A 23372-nucleotide genomic window follows, 5' to 3' on the forward strand; every position below is an offset into this window, starting at 1 on the left:
TGAGATGGAAGAGATTGATCAGGTTTTGCGGTGCCACTGGACCTAATCCAGGGACGCCCTCTGCTGGGGTGGTGTACCACACCCGTATTGCCCCACTGGGCCCCCACAGAGTGCGTTTCACTTTTGCTGTTTTAAACAAAACAGCAACCCTTTATACTCTCGTAGTATAAATAATCTTCACTCGCCTCGTCGGAGTGAAGCTCTCCCGTTCCCCTTCAAAATCTCTTCCAATCAGACAGCCCTAATACTTAATAAAATCTTTCTACCTTGTTTGCTGATTTGCCAGAGATGTCACCACAGAATGGTTTCCCGCGAATCCTCCACCAAACTGTTAGGGGGGTAACAGTTATAAGACCCGAGACCAGATATGTAGAAAAGATGACCAGGAGTCGTGAGGTTCAATCAAAAAGATAAAAATTTACTGAAGAATAGTTTGCAGTTTCATTGGTAGAGCGAGCGTCAAAGTCTCACGAGGAGGTCGCAAGCCAACTCTACCTTACACAAAATCATACACCAATTATACCATTTTGCAAGGGCAAGCATAGCATCATCATACATCTGATTGGCTAAGAGAATATAGAACCATAAACAATTTCACACATGTGAGCAGATAAAAGGTGCCTATCGCCATTAGTTAGGATAGCTGTCGCCAATCCTTAGATTTAGGTCAGCGTTGACCTCGCAGGTTAGAGGAGAGCGTCGATGAGGATGAGCGTTGGGTCCCAAATGCCTACGTAGAAAGTCAAACACACACACACATAACACCACCAAATAACATCGCCAAGGCCGAAGAGTGCTTGAGCTTCGTATTATCAGTTAGCCAAAACATGGCTCCTCAGGAAGAAAGGCAGAGAAATGGCATTGCTCTCTAGAGAAAATATATAATTTCACAAGCACAAAAGAATATAGAAATGATTATGTGATAATGCATATACTTGATTATTGATTATTATAAAAGTAATGTAAGCATTCAAAAGGATATAGAATTAATTATATATATAACTGACTGAAGAGACAAGGGATTTTGACCAACCCTTCAATTCATACATGCATGATGTGGAGTTTATACAATAGTTGATTATTACCGTATTTTCCGGACCTGACTACAAGTCGCAGGACCAGCAAAACTATGAAAAAAAGTGTGACTTATAGTCTGGAAAATACGGTAATTTCCTTCCTTTTTCCATGGACCTAAAAGCATGAAGACTTTCCTTTTGGAAAAGGGAGTTCTTTAAACATTTATTGACTTGACTTTTTAAAATATTTGTATAAAGGTCTGATTTTTATTTTATTTTGCATATTGTTTGATTTATTTTTAATATGCATATACATTTTGGTGTGTGTGATGTGGTTTGTTGTCTTAAATCCTCTTTCTGAACCTATAAATTGCAGTGGTGTTTAAGCTGCTGTACCCATTTAATCTGTTATTCAACCTATTAAGAGAGCAAACAGAAATATCATATGCATTATTCCCTACAATATGAATTTGTTGCAAAGACAGTAACAAATGTACAAATCTCTCGCTTTGCTTTCATCAAGGCCATTTTGAGATATTTTTTTTATCTTTGTATTTTTCTGTCAGGTTGACGGAGTCATCAGGATCACTCACAGATGGACCAGTTAACTACAAGTACAAGACTAAATGCACTTGGCTCATTGAAGGATAGTGAGTACCACTATGTCAAGCTAATCTGTTTTTTTCTTTTTGTTGCAAATGTTCTTGCATTTACATCTATGTTTATTGTTTACCAGATACTTTTGTTCAAAGCAACATATAAATTAAAATTAGAATTAATAAAAAAAAATGTTTTGAGCTAATTTGTTACTCATGTCCCATTAGTGGACATTGGGTTTAAATATATTGTGCCTGTCTACAGGGCACAGGCTGATTGGTTATTTTACATGCGATCTGTAGGCAATCACATCATTACCACATGCCACAAGCTGTTTGGCCTCTGCTGATCCTGAAGCCAATGAGATTGCTTGCTCAACATTTAAATATTCTTGTTCATTGTTTGCTGTAAGCTAGTCCTGCAGCGCTATTGGAGTTCCTCTGAAACCGTCCAGCTCCACCTGCCTAGATCTGTTACGGGATTTATGAATGTCTATTTATGCAGTAGCATATCTTACATGCTCACAGCAGCGTGTCTGTGTATCTTTTAGCAGCAAGTTCATACTTACTCTACAGCAGCGGCAGCAACAGATCTAGTCCTCAAAGACCAAATATATTAACATTTCTATATTCAATAACATGCTAAAAGTATTCCAAGAGCGTTCATGATTGAAATACCATTGTCTTTACTCTTATTATGAAGTGTTAAATTAATATATTTTCTGTTTTTATTTTAGCCCAAATGCTGTGCTGAGGTTGAGGTTCAAGCATTTTGCCACAGAGTGCAGTTGGGATCACTTGTATGTGTTTGATGGAGACTCTATTTACGCACCTTTGATAGCTGTTTTTAGGTGAGTGGGACTGGAAGCATTGTAATTCACACACCCTGACAGAGCGGACACAAACTTCTGAAAAAAAGCATTGCATTGACCTAAGACTGAGCTTATTATTTCATGAACAAAAGAATATTATACATGATTAAAAATATTCTACATAAAAGTATAACAAAACCAATCTTATGTCCAATTCAGTGAAATGAACAGTGAACTTAAACCAAATCAGACTAAGTCACCCATGAAGTGTGCTTGAAAAATGTATGCTGATCTTTCATTTGTGTGAACATGTGACTTCTCTTTCCTTGGCGTTACATACATTTTTCAATTGAAAGTTTAGCGAGGGTGTTAACCTCTGGTGACCCATGGAATTTCAATTTAAAGCTATTCTTGTTTCTCTTCTATGAAATGGTGCTTAACTTCTTTTTATTTTACAAGTATTAAAATAAAAAATAAAAAAGCACAGATGAAAGCACTGTCAGTCTGACAATTAAAAAGGTTACTGGCCTATATTTTCCGATTCATCATGCCATTCGTATGCTATCATTAAGGAAATGAATGATGATTAATGTTTTAATTTAAATTGCTAGGATACAGAGTAATAAATGGCATGAAATCAAATTGGGGAAACATTTGCATATCTTAGTTTTTTTCTTCCAATTATTTACTCAAAATATCCTGATCCCATGTGTAAAACGTTTTTCTCTATGGAGCATGTAAAAATATTTTTCAGAATTAAGGCCTAATCGGAATATGGACCTTAGTTGGTGAATGGTTTGCAGGTAAACCTCATCTGTGACTACAGTAAATAATGTTAGCCTAAACAAATTGTTTGTGAAAAAATTATGCTAAATTGGTCCAATCATGAACTTTGAGGTTGTAAATATGTGCTTTTAATAATTTTATAATTAAGGATTTTTAATAAACCTATTTAATCATGGAATTCTTGGTTAAAAACTACATTACCCATGTTTCTGCAAAGAAATCTCTCAAAATCAGAGAAATGGAACATGCAAATTGCTCCAAAAGAACTGTTTAATGGCCACCCACTCCCATGAAGAAATATTTGGAAATACAGTATGCATATTTTGCAATAAATGTAAAATATAGTGTTTCTGTATATTTATTTAAAATATTTAATCAATAGTTTTATATTTCTCCATCTTTGCTTGATTGTAGTTCTTTCCCTCATTAAAGTCGTCAAGTACAGTCTTGCATTTTTTTATTTCATTTTTTCAAATACTTTTTTGCTTCAAGTCAAAGTTTGTAATGTTGTGATTCACCTCATGACTGTTTGGTTTGGTTCATGGCTTATAACTCTTATAAAGAATAATAAATAAAAAAAATCCCCATTGAAAATAATGTATGGGGATCCTTCCGGAAACAAAATTGCTGAAAAAGTCTGCACTGTTACTCTCTAGGAGCGACAGAAACTAGCTCACATGTAATGCTGCAAGTAACAATCATCTTTGCTATTAATATACATGAATACCGGTATGCAAGGAGAAAAAAAAGTCACATTCTCATAAGGATAATTTGCCAGCCTAAATATAGAGGTGCATGTAACATTAGTCAAGTCACATTAAATGTAAAGTAGTCTGTTTGCTGATCTCTTATTCCTTTCTAAATGGGATGGACCTTGTGTTCAGATACCTGCTGTGTACTTAAGTGTGTGTGTGTGTGTTGGTGTGCGGTATCTGGTCCATCTCTGTGTCCTGTGGTGTGTCTGAGAGTCCCAGCTGATTTTCCACTTGTTGTGCTGAAGCATTTAATGTGAGGTTATCTTCTTGACGACTTCCTTATTTGAAGAATATTGGACCATCATGAGCGTGGAGATTTATTTAGATGCTGTTTGCTTTGCAACCGCTGTCCTCATGCTGAGTGGAACATGTGAACACAAAGGAAGGAAGTATTTTCTCTGATTTGTGTGTCATACTCTTGCATGTCCAGTGGCCTGGTTGTCCCAGAAACAAAAGGAAATGAAACCATTCCAGAGGTGGTGACAACATCTGGGTACGCATTGTTGCACTTTTTCAGTGATGCTGCCTACAATCTTACAGGATTCAACATCTTTTATTCGTGAGTATTGGTATACAGTGACAATGCTTTCATAAAAATTATATATATATATATATATATATATATACATATATCTTTTTTTATTGTACTGATCACCCTCTCTCCCTGCTGTGTTTTTCAGGATAAACTCCTGTCCTAATAACTGTTCAGGTCATGGAAGGTGTACTACGGGCAACTCCATCTCTAGCAGTGTTTACTGCGAGTGTGAGCGATACTGGAAAGGTGTGGCGTGTGATATCCCCTACTGTTGGGATGACTGTGGCAGTCCTGACCGTGGATACTGCGACCTCACCGGAGAAAAGCTCTGCGTCTGCAATGACAGCTGGCAAGGTGAGGTGCCAATAATTGTTCAGATGTCTATATGATACTACTGTATAGAATATCTCCACATTGTCTGCAAAATGTTGCACTGATTTTTGATACTGTACAATTTCCATTACTTTTACTTTTTTTTGGGTCAGTAAGATTTTTGGTTTTGAAATAAATTAATTGAAAACAGTTATTTTAGAGTAAAGTAAACGTAGCCTTGGTCTGGACAACTTTTAAAAAAAAACATTCAAAATATGACTGGTCCCAAACTTTTGAACAGTAGTGTACATTCGTGTATTTTTCCTCAATATGTTGATTACAGAGTTTCAGAACATGACCGCATATACAAGGAATAACCACCTAAACATACCAAAAAAATCACAAGTCTCATTTCTCATGTCAATAGTGCCACCTGCTGGTTATCAATGATAATTTGGTTAATTTTATGATGCACGTTCAACATGAGGTGAAACTAAAGTAATAAGAAAATAGATATACAATGTTAATACAAGCCATGCATACAGTATATGACAACAGCATATCATCTTAGAATCTCAATAACATTCCTCCAAAAAGATGTCGGTTCCTTTAAAAAGCAAAACTTTATGTAAAGTAGCTGAATGCAATTGAAATCTCTTTTTCCCCCTATATATCCCAATGTATTATATATTTTCTTTTCCCCTATATTCTTGACTTCTTTAACCAGGTATGCTGGGTCATGTCAAAAGAATGTGCAATATACCAGATTTTGAACGTGTAGCTGTATATTCAAGCGAGCGCAATGCAAAGGTGGCCTAAATATAAGTTACATGGTAAAGAGTGGGAAAGTGACTCGATTCTCAAAATGTGCATTTACACCTGTGTTGGGATATGACTCGAAGGCTCATTGTAAATATAACTCTGAAATCAGAGTACTAGCATTGAATGATTTAATCAAAATCGAAACTGAATACTGACATAGTTTCCACCTGGACATTTGTCATATTTGCTAATTCTCTTTCATTTATTTGCCATGTTTTAATCTGCTTTACTGGGAGATTTATTTATTTTGTCATTATTTTGTTAGGAGATAAAAACTGTGCGTATCAATTTTGATTGACATGGCAATAAAATTCTATTACATTATTTTGGCAGTTAATGTTGTGGGCGTTTTTTTCTTTTTGGTGAGATTTTGGGCTGGAAATCGTAGACCTACTCTGGCAACACTGCATCGTATCAGATCTAAATCAGAGATGTCAAATAAGAAACACCATTGCAGCTGTATTAAAAAAATAGTATTCTTTAAAAATAAGTTTAAATAAAACATCCTCGTATAGCTTTATGGTACACCCCAAACAATAGAATTGATAGTAATTATAGTGTAAATATTAATTAGCGAGTATGGCTTGGGTATGCAAAACATTCGCAGATTAAATAATAGACTGGAGTTTTAAAGGAACTGACTTTTTGTATGTTATTGAGATGCCAAGATGATGTAATTTTTATTTTATTTCTTTATTGGAGATAACTGGAAAAGAGTTTGGAAAAGACTGCTTGGCGTGAACTTGCAACCTCATTCTTTAGAGGGATGTTTTTACTAACCACTAGGTGGCAGTGTTGGACCATTTTTGGACCTGTCCTTCAACAGTCCGGTTGCTAAGTTTATTCATGCTAATTTATAGCTTTGTAATTGCAAATTTTGATCTCAATGTTTATTTCCACTTTTATAAGTATTATTCTGCTTTTTTTCCCCCACAAGCAATCTAAATTAGTTTTTTGGGGTTATGATTTATAGCATTTGAAATTCAAAGCAAGATAGAGCATGTTTGGTTGAGATATTTGACATCTTAACCATGTTATAGAAAGTGCATCTCAAGTTGTTGACATTTCTGGTATAAGTAGCCCTCAGTGTTTGTAGTTTATGACTCACACAGGTCCTGTGAACACACACCTCTGTGTAGTTTAATTTGCTCGTCTTGTTTCTTATCTGACACTTCTTTCCCATATCAGGTCCAGATTGCTCTTTAAAATTTCCTTCGACTGAACCGCACTGGTTTCTGCCTAACGTGAAGCCTGATGGACAGTCACTAGGCCGGGCTTCTCATAAAGCAGTGGTTCACGAGAAGCTGATGTGGGTGATTGGAGGGTTCACCTTTAACTACAGCTCCTTTCAGATGGTTATAAAGTAAGTTTTGCTATCTGGTGACATCATCAGCCAATATTTCGACTTTTGATGAAGTCCACACTGTTTCCTTTTAGTGATAAATCAATCATGATTTTAAGCAAATTTATTTGTTGTTTATTTGCTTTATAACAGGCAAACTTATAAAATGATCTGTTACAGTAATTGCTCTGCCGGAGCGTCTGTGTTCTCTCCTTTTTGAATCCGTCTTCAGCGTATCCCGCGTGTCTCAGTTTCTACAAAACTTTTAAGCAGCACAAAGGATTTTGATAATAATAAGACATGTTTCTTGAGCACCAAATCAACATATTAGAATGATTTCTGAAGGATCATGTAACACTGAAGACTGGAGAAATGATGCTGAAAATTCAGCTTTGCCATCACAGGATTCAGGAATGCATTCCATTTTTTAAAAAGTGTTACCGTAATTGTTTTTAATTGTAATACTAATAATATTTCACAATTTTACTGTTTTTACCATATACCTTGGTGACAATAAGAAACTAAATTTTTCAAAATCAGTAGTGTATACATAATTTCCCCCACTTATTATTAGCTAGCAATGCTAGAAATACTAGAAAGTAGGGCTGTAACGATTAATCGCGATTAATCAAAATTCAAAATAAAAGTTTGTGTTTACATAATAAATGTGTGTGTATTGTGTATAATTATTTTGTATATATAAATACACACACATGCATGTATATATTTAATAAAAATGTGTTATTTATATATAAAATAGTTCTATTTATATATAATATAAATCATATAAAAATATATATGCAGTATATAAATGCAAATATTTCTCAAATATATACATGCATGTGTATGTATTTATATATACAAAATAATTATACACAATACACACACATATATTATGTAAACACAAACTTTTATTTTGAATTTTGATTAATCGCGATTAATCGTTACAGCCCTACTAGAAAGTGCACCACACTTTCTCTTTCTTCCTTTCCTTACAGTTCTCTGTTTGTTTTTCAGCTATAACCTTGAGAGCAGCACATGGGATGTGGTGCCTATCAACGGTGGCCCTCTGCAGCGCTATGGACACTCTCTGGCTCTTCACAAGGTAAACACAATGCTAGTCTCTATACTTTGTATAACAATGCCTCAGTGAGTGCCTCATTTGACTGCTTGCCATTGATATGCAGAACCATTGATTTACAATTGAAAAGATGTAACCTCTGTCATTGTTGTCCATAATGTTACAAGCTCAAATAGTGTTTAGCTACTTGTTGCACTTTTTGGGATATTTTAATATTTTTGTAGCAACAGTGCCCACTAGTGTTTATTATTCAGAAAGAGATTCTAATAAAAATCAAGTATTGTGGTAGGCTAATCATTACATTTAAAATCTAGTGCTATCTAAAGGAGGGTGTTAAACATCAATATTCAGGGTGATTTCAAATCGAAGTTGAGCAATTAATAAGAGTGATAGAGCCATCTATCTTAACCTAGCATTACATTTTCCATTGTTTAATGATAAACAGTACTTTTATGTGTGTTAACCATGGGTATTTTGCCAAATGCTTTAACTGTGTTCAATTGTTTTGTTTTTGTTGTCATATGCATTAACTGTGTTCAATTGTGCTCCTTTACTTCCTTCATTCAGATTGTTAAGGAAGCAGGCTGTCATAAAAATGACAACAGTTGTAAATTAAGCCAAGTATTCATTTTTTATGTTATGATAGTTTTATGTTTTCTTATGTCAGGACCGACGAAAGAAAAGGACTGTTGCATTGGCCGGGAATCGAACCCGGGCCTCCCGCGTGGCAGGCGAGAATTCTACCACTGAACCACCAATGCTCACATGACAGTGATTTGGGAGGTCCCGTGGTCATGTGGGACTGCACAAACACGCCACACTCTGTTATGCTACACATTTATTTTATTACCCTTCCATTTGTTTTCCCAGCCCTCTTTTCCCTCTTATTTAAAATTCTACAGTTTCTCAACTCTCAGTACTGACCGACTTGCTTTCATTGCATTGGTTAAAGTGCATTAGTCCCACATGAGCACTGAGCACATCCCATAATGTCATGTGAGCATTGGTGGTTCAGTGGTAGAATTCTCGCCTGCCACGCGGGAGGCCCGGGTTCGATTCCCGGCCAATGCAACAGTCCTTTTTCTTTTGTCAGTCCACACAAAACAAGTATGACTTTTAGAATGAAGGAACAATATAATTTTTATATTTACACCCCACTGCAGGGTGTTTTTTCTTTCCATCAGAGCCTGTGATAATGTCTGCAGATTCATAAGAATGTTTATTCTGTTAATGGTTTTGAAGATGCACTCATTGAGTATGACTAAAATAAGCAGGAGCTTTCTCTCAGCCCTCAGTGTAAACTGGTTTCACTGTAATATTATTAACCAGCATAGCAGTGAATTTACTGTACCTGGCTGTGCAGCAGTTTAATGGACACCAATAGCTCACACTTTTTATCACGCATATACACTTTCTCTCTCATTCACAGTGCACATTATGTTTTATATTAACTGCCTTCATTGTGGAGAAAAGTCCCAGGCAAATGGACAAATTAAAATCATTGTCCTGTCCAAAACACACATGACTGTATTTCACTAAGCTGTTGTCTGGCAGATGTCTTTATTTGTCATAAACTGCTGAATGCACTTTGATGATAGGAATGCAGTGGCAGGCCAGTCAATGTGCATTTACAAAGGATTAGAAATGAACGCGTGTGTGCGCGCACATGAATGTGAGAGTTCAGTCAGCATAATGAGATGGCCTTTCGCTTACTGTTTAATGAATCATAAAGTGGCTTTCTGCACTTTTATCTGAATATCAACCGAATATGAAACATATGACACACACATTAGGATAAGATTTTAAGCCCAGTTTGCATTTATTTTATCAAAAGTACTGTAATATTGTGTAATATTACAATTGATTATATTACAAATTAAAATAACTGTTTTCTATTATATGTTTTACATGTTTTTAAATGTATTTAAATGTATTTTAAAATGTATTTTATTGCTGTGATGGCAAAGCTGAATTTTCAGCATCATTACTCCAGTCTCCAGTGTCACATGATCCTTCAGAAATCATTCTACATATTCTAAACATTTTTCATTATTATATTGAAAACGGTTGTGCTGCTTAACATATTTGTGTACACTGTCTTACTGACCAAATCAAGTTTATAATTAAGAGTTAGGAGATTAGTCTGTTTTCATAATCACAATAGGAAAGAGTAGTTTTCAGTGGTTGTATACTCTGAGTCATGTTTTTGTTAAAGAGATGCAGCAGTGTCACTAGGCTTGAGTCTGTTCTCCATGGAGTCCTGTTTTAGATGCAGTGTATTGATTGGCTGTTTACACAAGAGAATATGTGCTCCTGTGATGCTGGGAAATTGGTGTCCAACTTTTGCTCAGCCTGAGGTGATGTAATGCCTCAAATGCTTGCACAGGATCTCATAATGTCTTCATTTCTCTTCTCTGCTGTTTGCAGGATGATATCTACATGTTTGGTGGGAAGCTGGAGGCAGGCTCCGGGAACATAACAGATGAACTGTGGCTGTTTGATACACGTAGCCGTTCCTGGTCCCTCAGGACGCTCAGTCCTGTGCTGCAGTCCCAACACTTTGCCGTGGAAGGACATACTGCTCACATAGTGGACAACAGAAATGGAGAGCCCATCATGGTGGTGCTCTTTGGCTATTCACCAATTTATAGCTACCTCAGCCACGTCCAGGAGTACAACATTCGTAAGTGCCAATATGTAACTGTTATTTAGAAAATATGGATTTTCTTTAAGCCCAGAGTTTCCAAGGTGAATGAAAACATAAAACAAAAACACACCTGATGCGCATTTTTTATTTGTCAATTTGTAGATGTAGAGTTAAAAAATCTTGTTGAATTTTCATGTAGAAGTTCCATTGCCATCTTGCTTCGACCAAAGTGATTTGAACACACCTGAGGCTGCAATTACAACATTATATGAACTTCCCAGGGGAACTTGAATGCACCATGAGTGTGTAGTTTAATGACAGTCTTAAAGGGGCAGTTCACCCAAAAATGAAAATTCTGTCATTAATTACTCACCCTCATGTCGTTCCAAACCAGTATGACTTTTGTTCATCTTCGGAACATAAATGAAGATCTTTTTGATTGAATCTGAGAGTTGTCTCTCCATTGACAGCTATACAACTGACACTTTGAAGTTTTATAAAGTTCACAAAGAGATCCTAGTCCGTATGAGTTGAGCGGTTTAGTCCAAAATTTTCTGAAGAGACATGATCGCTTTATATGATGAACCGATTGAATTTAGGCTTTTATTCACATATAAACATTGATCGGCGAAAATAAACAGAAGCTCAACCGAACCTGCTTGATGCGCGAGAACAAACCTCTTGCGGAAGCTCACACGTGCAGCATAACACTCGAGAATGAACCTCATTGGTTTGGTTCTCGCATGTTAATCGATCACGTTTGAGCTTCCGTTTACTACCACTGATGTGTGTGTGTTGATGAATGTTTATATGTGAATAAAAGATTCAATTCAATCTGTTCATCATATAAAGCAATTGAGTCTCTACAGACTTTTTTTAGACTAAATATGGATTAGTGTTAAAATCTCTTTATGAACTTTCTGAAGTGCCTCAGTTGTATAGCTGTCAATGGAGGGACAGAAAGCTCTCAAATTTCATCAAAAAGATCTTCATTTGTGTTCCGAAGATGAACAAAAGTCTTACGGGTTTGGAATGACATGAGGGTGAGTAATTAATTAAATAATTTAAATATCTGAGTGAACTAAACCCAGATGTGGTTGTGTGGATGCCAATTAGACAAATGCAGACAGTTCCTCTGGCTTCCAGCAGATGGCAGTGTAATATAACATGTCTTTAGCACAGCACTTTACTGATGACTTGGTGAGTTGACACGGCCAGACTCATTAAAGTGAAGGTTCTCTTCTTTCAGTGGTATTTTCTAGTCAACTCGCTCCACTCTCTGTCACAAACACACACCCACTCAAACACACACTCATGCTTTAGGTCATTAAGAAGTGGTGGTACCTGAACTGCACTGTCTGGGATTGAACAATGATTAATGTGTCTGAGCTCTGTTGAGACTCCACTTAAATCTTTCTTTCTTATGCTCTCGCTTTCCCCAACTCGCTTTTTCTCAGTTTTTACTCTCTAAATGAATACATGAGCTTATTAGAGCTGTTGAAAATAATGGCAATCGCATTTGCACCCATACTGCGCATCTGTGAACTTGATGACAAAGAATTTGGCTAAATTAGAGTGATGCAATATTAGAAGAGAAGCTTCCTTAAACTTGAGATGGGTGTACGATATGCAGTGATGTAAGAAGCCAGGATATCAATGAAAGGCAGAGAACGCTTAACCATGGTATCTTCTCTGTCTCTGTAACACTTAGTCATCATGTGTAATTGATTACAGATGTTCTACCAGAGAGCAACTAACCACGGTCTTGAAGTCAGATATAAAATGTCAGCATGTTAGATAGCCATGAAAACCATTTTTTAAAACGTTTTAGTGTATTTAATTAATGTTTTACATTTGTTTCCAATTTTCTATTAAAGTTAAATGTCGGATGTTGCATTGCAAAAAAAACAAAAACATTGCTGCATTGGCCGGGAATCGAACCCGGGCCTCCCGCGTGGCAGGCGAGAATTCTACCACTGAACCACCAATGCTCACATGACTAGTGATTTTGCTGACACGTGGTCTTTCATGGCTCCATCACAATTTTTCTTTGTATCTCTTGTTGAGTGGTTTTGTCTTCTATGTAAGATAAGATCTTTGTAAGGGCAGACAATTTGGATTTCTCGGACCTACGTAGTGCATTTTAGGGCATTTAAAGGCCAAAAATTTGATAACAATATAAGTAAATAATGAATAAAAATAAGATTATTTCTATTATTTACAAACTTTTGTTTCGTCATGTTTTCATAGCCTACCTGCTAGGAAACAGACGCGCGCGGACATGGATTTCAGTCGCGCGGGTCAGCTTAAATTTTCGGTTAAACTGCGTTGCTTTTACAAGCGTTGATTGTTTTATTACAGCGTTGCAAATAGATAATGTATTTTACCATATAATATTTAATTTCTATTAAAATACACTGACAAATAAAATAAATTGTTAAACTCAAACTTCAGATTTACTGGGGCACGTCGTGGTTGTAACGTGAACGTTACCCTTTTCTGGTAACTATGCATGCTGGATGAGGAAATCTCGCTAGTCCTCGGGTCGGGTGTTTGGGGTTGGTTGGATTGCAAAAAAGCCAAAATTCCCCTTTGAGACATTGCTTGCTAACTAACTAGTAGCGCTGATATCGTATTTTTTTTACAGTCTATGACTAGTAGTTGTGCAACTTGTGTGTGTGGGCCGTGAGTGTGTGTGTGCGTGCGTGCTGCGTAGGCTGAATCGTAATCGCGTGATTCGAGTCAAGACACTGATTGTATAATACTAATAAATAATTACAAAAATGATCCCTCTCTTCATCCCACACCCCGAACATGACATACAAAATGTCGTGGAACAGAAACAACCATAGACAGTATATAAACGGAAACAACAACCAGAAATATGTATAAGCTATCATTTTATTACCACAGTTTGCCAACAAGGGGTGCTGCAGCGCCACAGCAGCAGCACCGCTAGTTCCCGCGTCCATGAATGATCTGAGCGCAAACACCCGACGTGCACATGCACTAAAACCCTGTCTAACAGCGCCTGGATACTGGACTAAGTTATCTTTCAAATCTTTTTGAGATAATACTGTCAAATGCACTCAAGGTTTACATAAAGACAGTTGGTTATGTCTAAACTGAAAGCAAGCCGAGAAAATTAAGAGAAATCTGCTTGTCATATGCGTACATAGTAACTTAGACGCGTCGCGTAACTTATCTTAATAAACATGCAGCCGCTTGTAGGGATATAGTTCACCCAAAAATAAATATTTTGTGATTCTTTACTCACTCTAATGTTGTTCCAAACCTGTATTAATTTATTTCTTCTGCTGAATACAAAATAAGATATTTTGAAGAATGTGGGTAACCAGACAGTTGCTGGTCCCCATTGACTTCCATAGGAAATATACTAAGTCACTTACATCAACTGTTTGGTTACCCACATTCTTCAAAATAACTTCAACAGAAGAAAGAAACTTATTCAGATTTAAAACAACTTGAGAGAGTAAATGATGACAATTAAAAATGTGGGGAGAACTATCCATTTAATGTTAATAAAACAACAAAACACAGAGGAAGTCACACACTGCTCTTGACTGAGAACTTTAATAGTAACTTTAATAAGAATCAATGTATAATTTATACAGTGAAGTCCATATTTGGCTTTGATTTTGACTGAACATTTGCTCTCACTTTGCGGAAAAAATATCGGGATATATATCGTATATATATATTCAGTCTAAATCGGGAAATTACTTTTGGTCCATATCGCCCAGCCCTATTTAGAAGTTAATGCAAAAAACGGCCTTATTATGTGCAGTATACATGTTTACATACAATTTGTTATTTGAGTGTTGATTATTATATCCAAAATAAAAAACAACTGAAATTAGGCTAATATGGGCTCTGCCTCTGTTGTTAACCTTAAATATTATAGTAATGTGCAAGTAAGGAAAGGCTCCCTATATAGTTTACAGCATAACCAGAGATCATTTTATCCTTAAGAAACGTTTAATTATAATTTAATTAATTTAAAGACACCATTTGAACAACTGTTTGAAAAAAGGTTTTTTATGTTTAGTTTTCTCCCCTCTGCTGAACCGAACCGTCACTTTAAAACCAAGGCATTTTTAAAGGGTTTACACTGATTTTGTTAATAACTAGATGATTAAAAAAAAAAAAAAAAAAATAAATCTGCCTGATTCTTTCCTGTTCCTTTTTCATAAGTTCTTTTTATTTAATTTTTTTACTTTCTTTACTTTCTCATGCTACCCTGCATTATATCATTTGTATAATGCAACCTTTCAAAAGTTTGGGGTCAGTAATTCTTTTATTCAGCAAGGACAAATGAAATGGATCAAATGTGACAGTAAAGACATTTATAGTATTATAAAAAATTTAAATTACAAATAGATGCTTTTCTTTTGAAATTTCTCTTTATCAAGGAATCCTGACTTTTTACTGTTTTTCACATGACGCAACTCAAAGGTTTTCAGCATTGTTAATAATAATAAATGTTTCAAAAGAGTCAATTCAGCATATTCTAATGATTTCTGAATTATAATGTGACATGCACTTATGAGTTTCTGAGAGTAAAGTCTAACTCTATGTCAGGCACTAACTCCTGGTCGGTGGCAGAGTCGAATGGAGCGCTGGTGCAGGGAGGATATGGTCACAGCAGCGTTTATGACCGCTCCTCACATTCCATATACGTCAATGGAGGATACAAAGCCCTCCCTGCCAACAAATATGGCCTAGTGGATCATTTATACCGCTATCAGGTCCACACGCACACCTGGTGAGTATACACACTATGTACATGGTATACTCTTTAACTATGAGTGTGTGCCTGCCTGTGTATCATTGTGTGACTGTGACTAACCATTTCAGCCTCTGCCCTCTCAAAAAAACAAAACAAAACAACAATGGTACTTTCATCCACAAACAAATCAGACCCTTAGCACACATGTGAGCAGGATTCACATCTTCCCTAAGCCAGTGAGTGTGCTGACCAAGACTTCCTGACATGAATGAAATATGTTACAAATAAGCTGTAGTTAGTGACACTATAAATGATGCCAGGTTGCTGTTGCCAGGGTGAGTTCTTAGGAGGTTTAGTCCAAGAGGAACGAATCCAACATGCCAGACTTTTCACGGGCGTTTTTACACATATTTCTGTAATAACCCTGTGAAAAAAATACAAATAATTAAGGGGTAGAAAAAAATATATTTTTTTCTCCATCATGTTGTTCCAAACTTGTATGACGTTTTTTTCTTACACAAAATAAGATATTTAGAAGAATGTCAAAAAAAAAAAAAAAAAGATGTTTTGAGAAAAAATAATACATATTTTCTTTTATGTTCCATAGAAGAAGAAAAAAACATACAGGTTTGGAATGACATAGTGAGTAAATTATGACAGAATTCTGTCATTGGTTTTCTGGTTTTAACTGGTCTGCCAGCCTGGTCAGGCTGGTCTATTGGCTGGTTTTAGAGGGGAGGGGATTTTAGGCTGGGAGACCATTTTAAAGGAACACTCTGACTTTTTGGGACTTTAGGCTATTCAACTTATCCCCCAGAGTTAGATAAGTCCATACATACCTTTTTCATCTCCGTGCGTGCTATAAGTCTGTTTGACGCACCCACCGCTAGCCTAGCTTAGCACAAAGACTGGATGTAAATGGTTGCAGCTAGCATACTAATCCAAATAAGTGACAAAATAACGCAAACATTTTCCTATTTACATGTTGTGATTTGTATAGTCACAGAGTGTACAAAAAACAAAGTCATATGAGACACAGACATATTTTAACCGTATAAATACTGGGAACTATATTCTCTGAAGGCGAAGCACTGCTACTTGGGCGGAGTGATAACCGCAGCACCTGAGACGCGCCATGGTGAGGAGCAGAGAGTTCGTTCAGAGCGCGTCTCGGGTGTGCTGCGGTTATCACTCCGCCCTATATTCAGGGGATATAGTTCCCAGTATTTATACGGTTAAAATATGTCTGTGTCTCATGTGACTTTGTTTTTTGTACACTCTGTGACTATACAAATCACAACATGTAAATAGGAAAATGTTTGCGTTATTTTGTCACTTATTTGGATTAGTATGCTAGCTGCAACCATTTACATCCAGTCTTTGTGCTAAGCTAGGCTAGCGGTGGGTGCGTCAAACAGACTTATAGCACGCACGGAGATGAAAAAGGTATGTATGGACTTATCTAACTCTGGGGGATAAGTTGAATAGCCTAAAGTCCCAAAAAGTCAGAGTGTTCCTTTAAAACTAAAGAGCAACTTTGACTTTCTAGCTAAACACTAGTCTGTCCAGCTAGAAAAGCTTAAAGCCTGGTTCACACGGGACGATTTTAAAATTGTCGGCCGATTTTCCAAATCTGAGAGACCCCACACACGGCGATAAAAAAACACGGGTCTAACAGTTTTGATCGTACAGTGTGTGGTGCGCAACCACACGGCAAAATCAACACATCACACACGAACCGATTTGACTCCTGAGCATTCCCAGGTCAGATGGGAAATCTCGCAAAATCCCTCGAGAACAAACGTGACCTCAGAGTAAACAATCATGGCGGATGAAGAGGATGCAGTGATGATAGTTTGTAGTTTGTTTTTAACCGAAAAAACCCCCCGTTATCCTCCACCTCCGACGTCCACCGGACTTTCAGGTGCGCCATGCCGCAGACTGTTTTGATTTTGTTTCCCGGTGCTTCCTTGCTGCCTCGTCACCTCACTTTCGGATTGGCTACATGCCACAGTCCACAGGCTGCGTGCTCTTTTCTCCCCGGGGCACACCACACACGAGGAGAAATCGGGCCAAAAAAAAATCCAACATGTTGGATATCCCCGATTTGAGACCGGAGCGGTCCCGACGTCCTTCCGAGCAGACGAGAGCAGTCTTAACACAACACACACGGCAGGAATATCTGATCAGATTATTTTACGATAATCAGAGCATCCTTAAGATTGTCGGAAGGGGTGAATCGGGGCTAAAATCGGCCTAATTATCCTGCCGTGTGAACCAGCCTTTAGACTAGCTAGACCATACTGGGAGACCAGTTTAATCCAACCAAGATCAGCTAATTGCCATTTAAAAAAGGTATGATCCAGCTAAGTACCAGCTTAGTCTGGTTTAAAAGTTTTATTCAGCAAGGAAGTTGTATCGAATTTAAACTATTTACCCTTTTACTAAAACCCTACCTTGGAAAGGTTATGACATTTGTTTTTATTATGAACATTGCATTGGCCTACAATTGAACTCAGAGGTACCACCAATGCTTTTATGAATGCTAGGGAACCCTTCTTGGAGCGTAGACAAAACACAAAGTAGCGGTAAAAGTTAATTTGAGGTTTCGTTCTCGCATTCGTTACTTTTCACGCTTTTTTTTTACTTTTCAAGACGGTTCACTTAAAAGTTGTCGGCTGCACAAAGAAAGCTTTTGTATCCATTTCTCTTAGAACGTCACCGTCTTCTGTGCTTGCAGATGGAAGACATTAAAAAAACGAGACGCATGCCCAGTTTTTTTTCCTTTGCCTTTTATATTTACTGTCTCTTTGCTTGGCCTAACGGTGAAACCTGTCTCTAAAAGCTCTCTAACCCTTAAATATGAGGATCTCTCGCTCATGCACACACTGTGCGTTCCTCACTCTCTGGCTTTTGATTGGCAAAGCAAGTGAAAGGAGCTGCACAATGCATCAAACAACGCTTCGCTTACATGGCTTGGGGTGTTTGACAGAGTGTAGAGAGGAGTGCTGAGTGGATGCAGAGTGACACAGAGTGCTTATCCTCACAGACACAATCACAATGAGGTTGAAACAGAGAAAACAGATTGGATGGAAAGCAAAAGGGAGACGTGGTGAACGAATTTAGGAACCCATTTTGCCTGTTTGAAGTTATAAATTTAGGGAAGAATTTAAAAGGGAGAGAAAAGTCAGTTGTGAAGGGAAGTTTAGTTGGAATTAAAAAATGAACATTAGTTGGTGTGAACTAATTTCTCAAATGTGTGTTTATGAAAGTGTTTTATAGAAGTTTGTATATTAGTATTATTTGTGAGCCTTTTTCCCTCCTCAAATGTACTTTAGTCCATCCATGCGGACTGGACATGTTCATGAATATTGTAGTATGATGTTCTAAGTAGTCTGAACAAATGAATCAAATAAACAGGGTATTTTTTATTAATCCGAATACAGTGTAGTCCCATGTAGTCTGATACACGATTGAACAACTTTTAGGAGCTGGCTCTTTTTTTTTTTAGAGGACCAAAAACATTTAGCATTGCCAGTGTAGTCCGATTCCTGAACAAATTATTATTTTCAGTGAATCAAAAACAGTTACTGGAATATTGTGAATCTCGTTAGGCCCTGTTTACACCTGGTATTAAGATTAAGAAAACGCATTTGACCGGACTGCTTTCGTAGTGTAGACGTTCATGTGGTCGAATGCATTCGAACATCTGCAAAAGACCGCCAACTCTCTCCGCCTACTGTTGCAAACATCATGGGTAGTGTGCTAGCCAGACATGATTTTAACTTTTTTGGCTGTACCTTCAAAACAAAAAATTACCTAAGTTTGGTTTGAAGACGAAAAACGTACCAAGCACAATATTCTCTCACCGCTCCCGCTTTCGGCGTCAGAGGCTATCCCGCTTAAGGCTATCAGAGCAGAAACAAAAGATGCTGCTATGTGTTTTTCCTTCGTCTCCGGTAGTGTTAATTTTGTCACCTATTTTTAATTTAGTCTTAGTCTTAGTCTTGTGCCAAATGTCCTTGTTAGTCTTAGTCATATTTAGTCATTCACATATCTTTTTTTGTTAGTCTAGTTTTAGTCGACTAAAAGTCTCATCATTTTAGTCTAGTTTTAGTCAAAAGAGAACTTAAGGTATCTTAGTCAAGTTTTAGTCGACTAAAAGTGTTTTCATTTTAGTCAAGTTTTAGTAAAAAAAATAGTCTTTTTTTTTTAATAACACATTATTACTGAGATTATTTCTGATTAACATTTCAGTATAAAAGTGTTTCACATATCTCAAATATTGGTTAAATGTCAGAACCTGACAAAATACACTTGTTGAATGATTTTTGTTGAATGCAACTGTTAAACATGTCTGGTTTTCAATTTCTGAGGAGACACATTTACAAATGAGGAACCTGTTCTGAAGAGTATTTTATTTTAACCAACACAATTCAAAATCTGGGGCCCAACAGACGACTGAAGTTACAAAGGCGCGGGAAGACGTTTCATATTGGGGTGCTCCCCGGTGCTGAGTTTTTTTCATGATGATACTTCATGAGGCACACGCGCGCGGTCTCTTGCTCTCTCTCCGCCGTGCACGCGCTACGCGGTTTGGAGCACAGTCTCTGTCTCGCGGGCGCGCTCGTTCTAGATTCCGGAGATTTTAACTAATTCGTGGGCATCAGTGAGCCGCTATCAATATGCGGGAGACTCCCGGAACTTCCAGGAGGCTATTTTTTTGCAACAGCGCGAACTCATTCGGAATATTTTAAAGGCGTAACAGCTGATGAAAAAGCAGAGACGATTGTAGACGAAAATGAAGAGAGATTTTATCTTATTTTTTATTTTATGCAAAACATTTTCGTCTCGTCTTTTTTCGTCAACAATAATGCATGTTAATTTAGTCTTAGTCAGCGTTTTTGAACAGTAGTGCAGTCTCGTCATCGTCTCGTCTTAGTCATGGAAAAAAAAGTCGTTGACGAACATATTTCGTCTCGTCTCGTCTGACGAAATTAACACTAGTCTCCGGTCGCGTTCATATATAAATTGCGTGAGCTCATTTCATCCATTAGATCGAAAGATCTGAAAAAGCCATGCATTCACCCACCCATAGACCCTCCCCTCAAATAAATCAGGCCAGAAGTGGTTGAAAGTGGATAAAAGAGATGGATTAAAACACCAGGTGTAAACGAGGATGTCTCCCTCATTTACCTGTGATCTGATCGACCAAAACACATCTTAATACCAGGTTACGCAATACGCAAGTTATTATTACATCTTGTTCAATTCAAAACAAACTGTTACTGTGTTATTTTGTACTTAAGACTTGTGAGACTTAAATGAATGTAAATACCGACTGGTTCTTCATGTGTTGCACTCACAATATAAGTTTTGTGAGTTTGTGATTGTGTGTGCACAAGTGCACTTATGCATACACGTGTGTGTGGGTAGATGTCTCTGTGGTGCCGTATTACTGATGGCGTCCGTCTGTGTATCTGACCTAGCCTGTGGAGAGTGACCTTCAGACCAACTGTTCCATCCCATAAGCTAAACACTCATGCACACGCTGCATTACAATAGCTAATGAGATGTGTGTTTGCCTCTCCCCAGGTTTATTCTGAAGGAAAGCGGCCTGGCAAGATACCTCCACTCCGCTGTGCTGATCAGTGGAGTTCTTCTGGTGTTCGGGGGAAACACTCATAATGACACCTCGCTCAGTAACGGGGCCAAATGCTTCTCCTCAGACTTCCTCTCCTATGATATAGGTATGGACTACCTGTGACCTTCCTTATCTTATCTTCCTTATCCTTATTCCTTAGCAAAAATTCACCAAATCTTCATAAAAATTATAATAGTGCCTATGTTTGGATGTTTTTGCACTTCACGTTTTATAATGTTTTATAACATACGCTGCCAGCACTTTGGATTTGTTAACCAAATACATTGATTTATGACTCTTGAGTATGCATGGATCCAGTGACGTATTGTGAGATACAGAATGCACGCACACTCAGCGGTACAGTTACTGTAAATTGTTTCATTCAAGCTGCTGCAGTGTGATATTACTGACAGTTCATTACAGAAAGCTGATAAGCCAGGGAAGATCTACTGGAATGCACAGTTGAGTCATAATGGAATTTCCCAGAATATTGCCGACATATGCAAGCGAGACGCATACAGGATGCAATGACTGCATGTGTGGCGTCTGTAATCAAATCTTTGGTGGTACCCTTTTGGAAGACCTCCCAGTGTAGAAACCTTTAAATAGACTACATACCAACCTCGTCAGTGCTCTCACTTTTCCCTTTTTGAAATTAAGTGTCTGTGGCTCTGTTCCAAAACCAAGGGAACTCTATGTAGGCAGCATTTTAAGGCATCATATGCTCAAGATTCGAAAACCTGTTCAAATGGTATAACTTAGCTGCCATCTAAGGTTCCTTTATTAGTCAAATTCTGAAGTCAATCCAAGAATGCACTGTGTTGATCAGGAAAAAAATGAAAAGATGGTACACAAAATGTCAATTATGTCCCAAATGCAACAATTAAAAAAAATAATAATAATAACTTAAATGGCATCCTAGTTTCATTGGAAAAACTTTCCTCTACTTATATTTTTGCACAACTTCAAAAACATACCTATACAAATGATAATTACAGGGACAGATTATCGATGAATGCTTATTTTCGGACAGATCCTTGAACAATACTATGTTATGACCTCAAAACACTTTTGCTATAGTTAATGATTTGTATTTGATGTTTGCGTCACATAACTAGCTTCATATGAAAGGCTATTCTGATGTAGTAAACTTGCTTGGTAGCACTTGGGAGCTCTCGGGTACGAGTCTCGTGAAACATGAATCACAATAAAAGAGCTCGAAGACTTGTAGAAGCAAACTGAAATGGAATAGTTTTGTCCTATGTTTGCTTTTGTTACAATATCGGTTAGGTTTAGCGTCAGGTTAGCGTAGGTGGTACATTATTTTCTAACATGATAGAGCATTGACCTTTTAGCTCCACTCACCTGACCTTTCATTTTTGATCATTTTTGAAAACATTGCCAGACTCCCATTCCTCTGTCTCAGATAAAACTGAACATGCTTAGCACCACTTACTGGACATTTTACTTCGAAAGTGTTGCGAAATGTGAAGGAAGCATTGTAAAATGATTAATTCATTATATTTTTTATCAACACTTGAATGTAGATGTACATTTCAAACAAAAAGTTGAGAAAAAAGCATTTTTGTGAAAGACTTTGTCCAGATTGGATTCAGAACAATGATCAAAACATAGATGGAGTCCATCAATATCCCATAGCTTGCAAAGTCGTGTAGCTCTTTGTGGGTTCGATATTTACTTATGCTGTTGAATAAATCCCGATAGCTTAATTGTGCGTAAGCAATCTTCTATCCGCTCATTCTGGTTTACACAGACCATCTTCTTCGCTTGTTTTTGGATCCGGAAATGCTGTACTCTTTCAGAAGATGCATAATAGCACCCTCTAGTATAAAAGTGAAAACATGGACAGCCAGATCAACTCAATGGCGGGAAAGTGTTGTCATAAATGTCAGTGGTGGGGAAAGAGTTAAATTAGACTCATAACCCAGTCACACAAGCACTTGTCAACACAGATGTATATTGTTGGTGCCATCTCCAGTAGTTTGATGTTGTTTTTGTTCTGTCTCTTCAGTGTTACCACATTGTAACTGAAAAAAATTCAAGGCACATGTGCGAGCTGAGCATATAGAGAGTGTGCATGGTTTGAAGAATCGGGCCGTGCACGTACTATGCTGACACATAAAAACCGAAGTATACTTTGAGCTTTAGAAGGCAGCTGCCAATGTAGGCTACAAACATGACAGCAAGGTGGCTCGTTGGGTTTTGGAACGGAGCATGTAGGTGTGTGTTGCTCCAGTCATGCAGATCATTTGT

At 37.3% G+C, this 23372-nt stretch overlaps 1 protein-coding gene across 3 annotated transcripts in view; it reads left to right on the forward strand.

Annotated features, from left to right (window-relative positions):
• The window catches only part of atrnl1a (attractin-like 1a), a 217906-nt gene that overhangs the window by 35407 nt on the left and 159127 nt on the right, over positions 1-23372 (forward strand). For all 3 annotated transcript variants that reach the window (XM_079635196.1, XM_079635195.1, XM_079635197.1), the window contains 9 exons: positions 1583-1666; positions 2350-2463; positions 4396-4524; positions 4646-4854; positions 6823-6997; positions 7994-8081; positions 10485-10740; positions 15307-15490; positions 21050-21204. In XM_079635196.1, the coding sequence (XP_079491322.1) occupies positions 1583-1666; positions 2350-2463; positions 4396-4524; positions 4646-4854; positions 6823-6997; positions 7994-8081; positions 10485-10740; positions 15307-15490; positions 21050-21204 (1394 nt within the window). The remainder of the gene's footprint in view (positions 1-1582; positions 1667-2349; positions 2464-4395; positions 4525-4645; positions 4855-6822; positions 6998-7993; positions 8082-10484; positions 10741-15306; positions 15491-21049; positions 21205-23372) is intronic.

Source organism: Phoxinus phoxinus, assembly GCF_949152265.1.
Source record: "Phoxinus phoxinus genome assembly, chromosome: 14".
Lineage (NCBI taxonomy): Eukaryota > Metazoa > Chordata > Actinopteri > Cypriniformes > Leuciscidae > Phoxinus > Phoxinus phoxinus.